The 8,488-nt window shown below is 34.9% G+C and overlaps 1 protein-coding gene across 1 annotated transcript; it reads right to left on the bottom strand.

The window, feature by feature from the left end:
• Nucleotides 1–6,638: 6,638 nt before the first annotated feature.
• LOC127131115 (secreted RxLR effector protein 161-like) lies at nt 6,639–7,394 on the bottom strand. Its single transcript, XM_051060049.1, has one exon. It carries the CDS (start codon nt 7,392–7,394, stop codon nt 6,639–6,641), a length of 756 nt encoding a protein of 251 aa, XP_050916006.1.
• Between the last annotated feature and the right edge of the window lie 1,094 nt (nt 7,395–8,488).

An 8,488-nucleotide genomic window follows, 5' to 3' on the forward strand; every position in this document is an offset into this window, starting at 1 on the left:
TGTTGGCATTGGCCAAGTCCTTTAGCAAAGGGAATGTTGCCTAGTTCTAAGTCCAGAGGTTCATATCAAATCTCAACAGTCCAACCAAATGTTTTTTTAGGGTTTTTGTTGTTATTAGGTGTTTTAGGGTCTTAATACCACAAACAAAATCAAAACAATCAAACAATATATATAATCACAAGACATGACTCAAATGAGCAAAGTGAAAAGGACTTGAAACATAAACAAGTTGCATGAAATGGCAATGAATGATAAAGGTACTGAAATCTAAATTTGCATAAAGTAAATGACTTGAAAGTAAAGCAACATTAATAAAAGTTAGTCAATCATTAATCAAATGTTAGTCAAGAGTTAATGATGAGTTTTAATTGATTAAGTCATTCTTTGGAGAACACTCAACCATTCATTTACAAGTATGAATCCTTGAACCAAAACATCATCCATAAGAAGGGCTCCAACTTGGATAATTCAACAAGTATGCCACTAACTCTCATGAATGGAAAAAAGGTCAAGTTTCCACACAATGCCATGAAGAATGAGAGATTTACAATCTCACTTACTAGAATGTTATGCCTTAAGGGACAAATTTAGCTCTATGTTAAGCAATCGTAATTGGACTTATGTAGAAGTCACAACTATTTGAGGTCGAACAATAAAAATATATGTGTTAATGCGTGTTAGAGATTTGGTACAAAGAACCAAACTCCTAAACATATCACACACTAAAAGAAATGGGAAGGACCTATCTCAGTCAGACTTGTGTTGATTCATCTGACACAAGGTCATTGATGAATCAACTAGCATTTAGACATTAGAGAAATCATTGGTCAAATGAAGGATTCGGAAAGAATAGGGCTGAAGATGAATAGGGAAAGGGAAATAGAAACACAAATTGATCATGAGAGTAATTTCATCTGATCAATACCATCCATTGATTTTAGGAGATGAAATGTACATTTCATCAATCCCCTAAATCCAATGGTATTGACCAAACAAAAGTCAAATCAACCATGACCAAGGCCCAAACAGAAAGTCAAACATCACAAGACCATAAAAATGGCTCAACATAATTTTTAAACATTTAATAAATTAAAAATCAAATTAAAAGTGAATTAAAATGTATTTTAAATTGGACAAAATCTTAAATCCCTTCAAAACACCAAATAAATGGCCAAGGGATTTATCCTAGGTCTAACAAGGTCAAAGGACCTTAGACAAAAAATTTCATGATTTTTGGAAAGTCATAAGTATTTTAAAATAATTAAAAATAAGCCAAAAAACATTTAATTTATGAAAAATATCAAAATTAATCCAAAAAATGATTTTAGTTCAAAATATGAAAGAGGAAAATATTTAAATATTTTTTATGAAAGTCCCATATTTTTTGGATAAAAAGTGAAATTAATATGAATTAAACAAAATAAAGGAATAAAATGGAAAATCATAATTAAAAAAGAAATTAGAAAAAACGAGGGCCATCAGATCTCCTTCATTAATTGAGGTGGAAGATCTGATGGCCACAACGCGTGCTCCATCATGCACCACAATCAACGTGTGCACACGCGTGGTAATCAGAAGCGAAGGCCAGGATTAAAACGTTTGAACATGATCAAGTGGTTGGGAAGATGCCAACACACCACCGGAGCCCTAGCTCCGGTCTTCTTCTCCGGTGGACCTCACCAGACTGGTCACCACCAACCACCATTAAAATAAAAAAGTGAGTACACTATTTTAAAGAAAAAATGCTCAGGAGCTCGAATATGGCCTTAATTTCACCCAATTCCAAGTATATTGAAGGATACGTGGACTTGAAGTTTGAGGTGCATGATCTGAGTTGCTTCGATTTGGCCTAAAAGCAACTCAATCTTGTTGCCTACATTCGTAGGTCTTCAGACAACCAATAATCAATCAAAATAGTTGAGAAATGAGGGAGAATCGACGAAGAGAAGTTTGAGAAAATTCACCTTCGGGTAGCAGTGATTTGGCTTGATCTTGATCTAAATTCACTTGGTTCTTTCTCCTCTTGCTTGCAGTGACCAATTAAGATAAAAATGGCAATGAATCCTTGGAGTTTGAATCTCAAAATGGAAGGTGAAATTCCAACTCGATTTCAAAGAAATCCTCAAGGTATTCTATGGTGTAGGATTCTGGGATGGCTTGGCAAGGCTTGGGCAATGTGTCTTGATTCTGAAGCAAAGCGCTCCTATTTATAAGCACATGAATTGATTTCCACACCCTTTTGAATTTTGGCCAAAAATAACAAGTCGTGCATGGGTGCATGAGCATTGAATTAGGCACAAAAAATGATGTAATCCACTTCCAATTCGTGCATACTTGGTACTGAAATCATCATATGTAAGCATGCAAAAAGAAATGATCATTTGAGTTCAAGAATTGCCAAAACGAACCCAACAAAGGAACCATGCGGAAGTCCCTAAATTCTTGTCCAAATGAAGTGATCTTGGATGATTTGGAAATGTGACATCAAGGGGAACAACTTTGATGTTGAAAACTTTTCCATTTGGATCTTGGATCATGATGAATTTTGAGGTGGAAGTTGGAGAAATCAAACATACTTGAAAATTTTCAAAGTACAACGTCAAATGACCACTTCTTCCACCTTGAATAACTTTTGCTATGAGCTCCAAATGAAAATGGTTTCTTCATCAAAGTTGTAGTGCTTTCACTCCTATTTAATTTAGTCACAAATTTGACATTATTTGGATTTTTCATGAGGGAGTAATGCATTTTAGAAGTTGAGGAAAATTGCTTGTTCAATGGTAATGATCCAAAATGACCTATAATGTTTCCTCTTGGCACATGCCCTTGCAAGTAGAATTTGCCATTTCTCAAAGAATAAAATCTGGAGAATGTTAGTTGAGTAGCGCCTAAGAGGGGGGGGGGGGGGGGTGAATTAGGATCTTTGAAAACTATTTCCGGTTTATGAAAAACTTTGTTCTTTCTTTTCTGGTTATGTTAAGCGATGAACGGTAAAGTGGAGAAAGATAAAGAACACAAAGAGATATCCTAGTTCCCCTTACAGATCGAGAGTACTCAAGTCCCCTTTCAACATGAAAGAGATTTAACTATCTGTTATGACTTGTACACGACAGACACAATCACCAAGAACAACCTCTTGTGATTCACCAAGTTGATATGAGAACAATCCTCTCAAAACCAACTCTCTTGCTTCAAACAACCCTGGACAACAAGGTGTTTACAAAACACACAATCTTATTTTTGAACAACTCTAAAAATAAGATAAGGATTACAGCAATGGTTTGAATGTAAAGTTTGTAGTATAATGATCACTCAAAGTGATATATCAATTTGCTTGATCTTCTCTTCCAATGAAAATAATTCAAAACACAAAGATATTAAATTGCTCACGAATTTTCTGTTTTAAATGATATGAAAATATGCAGAAAATATCTTGAATGAAGGTTTATAACAATAAGTGTGAATTTTGAAAATTAAAGAGAATGATTGGAAGAGGTGAAATTTGAATCTGAAAGATCATGAATTTATATGCACATAACACCTCAAATGAAACATGGTAATGTTCTGAAAGAATCATGAACAATTGTCAAAGATGAATTGAAAAGATTCCATGAAATGGTGCATGAAGAGGTGTATGAACAACCACTGATTTTTCAGAAACGCACAGTGGTAAATCGATTTACATAATGGGTAAATCGATTTCCCTGTTGCAACGTTTAAAATTTTTCAAAATCTTTCAGTGGTAAATCGATTTCCCTAAGAGGTAAATCGATTTACCTAGTTAAAAAACTTGAAATTTCGCTTATGGAAAAGTAATGCTCCAATGGTAAATCGATTTCCCTAAGTGGTAAGTCGATTTACCTAAGTGAAAAAAAAATTATTTTTAAAAAAATATGTAAGCTTCAGTGGTAAATCGATTTCCCTTAAAGGTAAATCGATTTACCCAGTTTGGAAATGAGAAATATGATTCTAGGACATTTTCCATGCACTACGAAAAGTTATGCAATAACCATATGAATACTTGAGCATCTAAGACTTTAGTGAAGGTAAGTATTCTCATTATACCTTCTTGAAATGAAAAGCTTAACTTCTTGAATCAAGATGCTTTATCATTGAATAAAATCTTTGCCTTCTTGTTGCTTTGAGTTTTGTCCTCATAAAAAACATTCATCATAGAGAGGCTTGACTTCACATTCTCCCCCTTTTTGATGATGACAAATAATCCTCTTTGATGCGTGCAATTTCCGGAAATGAAAATTTCTCCCCCTGAGATGTATAACTCCCCCTAAATTTGAGAAGCTTATGATCATGTTAACTAGATCATCTTGAAGGAGATTTGTATCATTTGTACCTTAGGAAATTCACAAGCATACAAGCATAATTTATAACACCTTTCTCCCCCTTTGAAATTATCAAAAAGAAGGGAAATATGGGTGAAAGATAATCTCATGACAAATATAAAATAGAACAGACATCATAACTAATAAAAAAACAGCCTCATGCATTCCAAAATTGAAATCATAAATAATGCAAACAAACAAAGTTGTGATACCAAGTACCTTACACCAAAATAGGTCAAATATTAGACATAATTAAAACATAATAAGACCAAATGTGAAATTAGAAACCTATAACAAGAATAATACACATAAACAGAAAAACACTAAGGTTGGTTCATGTCATTGTTGGTGTTGTTGTAGTTGTTGCCTTGGTATGGAAATTGTTGTTGAATGGGCGTAAATATAAGAGCGGGAGCAGCCGGGTTATTTGGATCATATGGAAGGATATCGAGATGCGAGTAGAGATAAGAGAAATGTTGATTCATGTTGGTTTGAAGAAGGTTTATGCGGTTGGTGGTGGCTTCATGATTTATCGCAATTTGATTATTTGCCAAAATCCATTGGTAATTGATGGATGTGTTAAGGTTGAATTGAGATGACATGAAGTTAAAGAGGGCTTGATTACTTAAACCACTTGGAGGAGGAACATTTGGAGGAGGTACATCTTCACCACCATTTCCTTCTCGAGGAATCTCTTCATTTTCTTCATTATTTCCACCAATAAACATAACCGACTTAGTTTCCGGATTATACCGATAGCCCATCCGCTTGTCCACATTCTTGATAGAGATTTTGTGACTTCTTGTATCCATAAGACAATATTCAACATCACTAAAATCAATATTAAAATACTCCATAATACGAGTGATGAACCAAGCATAAGGAAGAGACTTAAGCTTGTTGGTGTGAGTCATCAAATGGTGAAGAATGAGACGTGACCAATTAAGCGAAATATCATTCTTAATAGCATACAATACTTGCATCTCCATATCGGTAACAGTATAATGATTTGAATTTCTAGGAAGTATAACATAAGCCAAGAAATAATGAAGCAATCTATCATTGATGAAAAAATTTCCAGCACTCCAAAAATCTTTTGGTGGTTCTTCCCCACCATGAGATTCAACCCTTTTTACATGATATTCGCCTTCCGATATCCTACTTGAGCCAAAATAAAATTCTCTTTTATTATAATCATTCCAAACTTCATCCTCTGGATCATATAACATGTGACCACCCGAGGGAATGTCCAAAATTTGACCAAGTCTCTTAGGGGTCAAGGTAATCTTTTTCCCTCTTACATGTGAAACAAATTTTCCGTTCTCAATGCACATGTTGCAATAAAACATTCTCACTAAATCTGGATAATAGGGTCCAAAAGAAGTTATGAGAGCCCCTAAACCCAGAGAAATTAATTTATCTTGAAAATTAAAGCATTCTTCAGAAAAGGAAGAGAGATCACCGAAATTTGGAGTTTGAACAATCTTCTTTTGATAAAACTTTTGATACCTCTCCAATTCCTCCGGGGTGTGATCTTTGAAGAAATGTTGAACATCCATGGATGATGACGAAGCTTTTTCTTTCCCTTTTCCAACAGTTTCAGCTTTCCTCTTAAGTTTTGATGCCATGAGTAAAGGTTAGGAGATGATGGAGATAAGCTTTAATGAAGGTTTTGGGTGACTTGGAGAAGATGAATTTTTTTGAGGTGATAGCACCAAGGAGACAGATTCTGGCTGCTAGGTTAAAGTGAGGTTTTGTGAGAAAAAAATGCTTTTAAATGGTAGAGAGAAGGGATGTGATTGGACCAACCAAAGTAAAAGAAAAGAAAAAAATCTGAACATGCATGGGTAAATCGATTTACCCCATAGGTAAATCGATTACCATACGGCCAGAAAGCACAAAAAGAGAAAAGTTTCAGGGGTAAATCGATTTACATCATGGGTAAATCGATTTACCTAGTTCAAAATATGCCAAACACGAAAAAACAATGCTACTGTTTTATGGGTAAATCGATTTACATCACGGGTAAATCGATTTGCTCAGTGCCAAATATGCTAAATACAAAGACCAGTGCTACTGTTTTATGGGGAAATCGATCAACAGCATGGGTAAATCGATTTACCCAGTGAAAAAAAGCTAAAAACACACATATTTTTAACAAAGATTCATGCAAGAGACACCCAATGAATCATGTAAAAGAAAGGAATAGAAGTAGAGAGCCATGAAATAAATTTCAAAAGTAAATAGATGAGTTGGAAACGTATGTGCACCTTTGATTATTGATGTGTTTTTGACGAATTATATGTCACACTCATCTAGAATCCCAAGTTCCCTTCGAATTTTGTAAAATGATTCTCGTGCCAAAGGTTTTGTGAAGATGTCGGCAAGTTGATTATGAGTATGCACAAATGTGACTTCAACATCTCCTTGAAGCACGTGGTCACGAAGAAAGTGATGTCGTATGTCAATATGCTTGGTTCTTGAGTGCATGACCGGATTCTTTGTAATGTTTATCGCACTTGTGTTGCCACAACGAAGAGGAATGCATCCAAGGTCGAGTCCGTAGTCACGAAGTTGTTGCTTAAGCCAAAGTATTTGAGCGCAAAAACTACCTGCTGCTATGTATTTTGCTTCGGTAGTGCTAAGAGCAACACACACTTGTTTCTTCCAAGCCCATGATACTAATGCATTTCCAAGGATGTGACATATACCACTAGTACTTTTTTGATCAGTTTTACTTCCTGCATAATCAGCATTAAAATAACCAACTAAATTGCAAATACTATCTTTAGGATACCATAAGCCGACATTTGTTGTTCCCTTGAGATACTTCATGATCCTTTTGACAGCGGTGATATGTGATTCTTTTGGATTTGCTTGAAAACGAGCACAAAGACACACACTGAACATAATATCAGGATGACTTGCCATCAAATAAAGTAAGGAACTAATCATACCTCGATATTTTGTTATATCAATCGAAACACCTGGTTCATCTTGATCAACATAAGATCCGGATCCCATTGGAGTAGACATTGCCTTGCAAACATCCATATCGAATCTTTTTAACAACTCTTTGCAGTACTTTGATTGGTTGATGAAGATGCCATCCTTCAGTTGCTTAATTTGAAGTCCAAGAAAATAATTCATTTTACCCATCATGGACATCTCGAATTCTCCTTGCATCATTGATGAAAATTCTTCACACATGTCTTTGTTTGTTGAGCCGAATATGATGTCGTTAACATAGACTTGAACCAATAAAGTGTTACCTTTAATTTTCTTAATAAATAGGGTTTTGTCGATTTTACCTTTTTCAAATCCCTTTTCACAAAGAAAGTTGTTGAGACGATCATACCATGCTCTAGGTGCTTGCTTTAGGCCATAAAGAGCTTTCCTCAATTTGAAAACATGTGAAGGATTTTTGAAGTCTTTAAAGCCCGGGGGTTGTTTGACATAGACTTCTTCATTGATGTAGCCATTCAAGAATGCGCTCTTGATATCCATTTGAAATAATTGAAAATTTAATGAACATGCATAAGCAAGTAATAAACGAATAGCTTCTAACCTTGAAACTGGAGCGAATGTTTCTTCAAAATCAATGCCTTCCTCTTGATTGTATCCTTGGGCCACCAATCTTGCTTTGTTTCGAACAATTATACCATTCTCATCAAGCTTGTTCTTAAACACCCATCTGGTACCTATGATGTGTTTATCACTTGGCCTAGGGACAAGTTCCCAAACTTGATTCCTTTCGAATTGGTTTAACTCTTCTTGCATAGCAATTATCCATTGGTCGTCACCTAAGGCTTCATCAACTTTGGAAGGTTCAGTTTGTAAGACAAAAGCCATATTTAAGCATGCATCTTTGAGATTTAATCTTGTTGCAACGCCTTGACTAATATCACCAATGACTTTATCAATTGGATGATCCCGACGAGTTCTCAATTCCTTAGGTATATCATTATCATTTGTTTTTTACTCATCTTGATGTTTTGGTTGATCACCATTGTTTCCACTTGAAGTATCTACTTGAGGAGCTTCTACAATATCATCATCATCATCACACAAAACAATATCCTCCTTGGAGGGGTTAGATTCATCGAAAGTAACATGCATAGATTCTTCAATTTTTAAAGTTATTTTAT

This window comes from Lathyrus oleraceus, chromosome 3, assembly GCF_024323335.1.
Source record: "Lathyrus oleraceus cultivar Zhongwan6 chromosome 3, CAAS_Psat_ZW6_1.0, whole genome shotgun sequence".
In the NCBI taxonomy this organism is placed as follows: Eukaryota; Viridiplantae; Streptophyta; class Magnoliopsida; order Fabales; family Fabaceae; genus Lathyrus; species Lathyrus oleraceus.

Bases quoted from the DNA above. Each gene is read 5' to 3' on its own strand.
- LOC127131115 (XM_051060049.1), bottom strand. From the start codon at position 7,394: ATGGATGTTTGCAAGGCAATGTCTACTCCAATGGGATCCGGATCTTAT.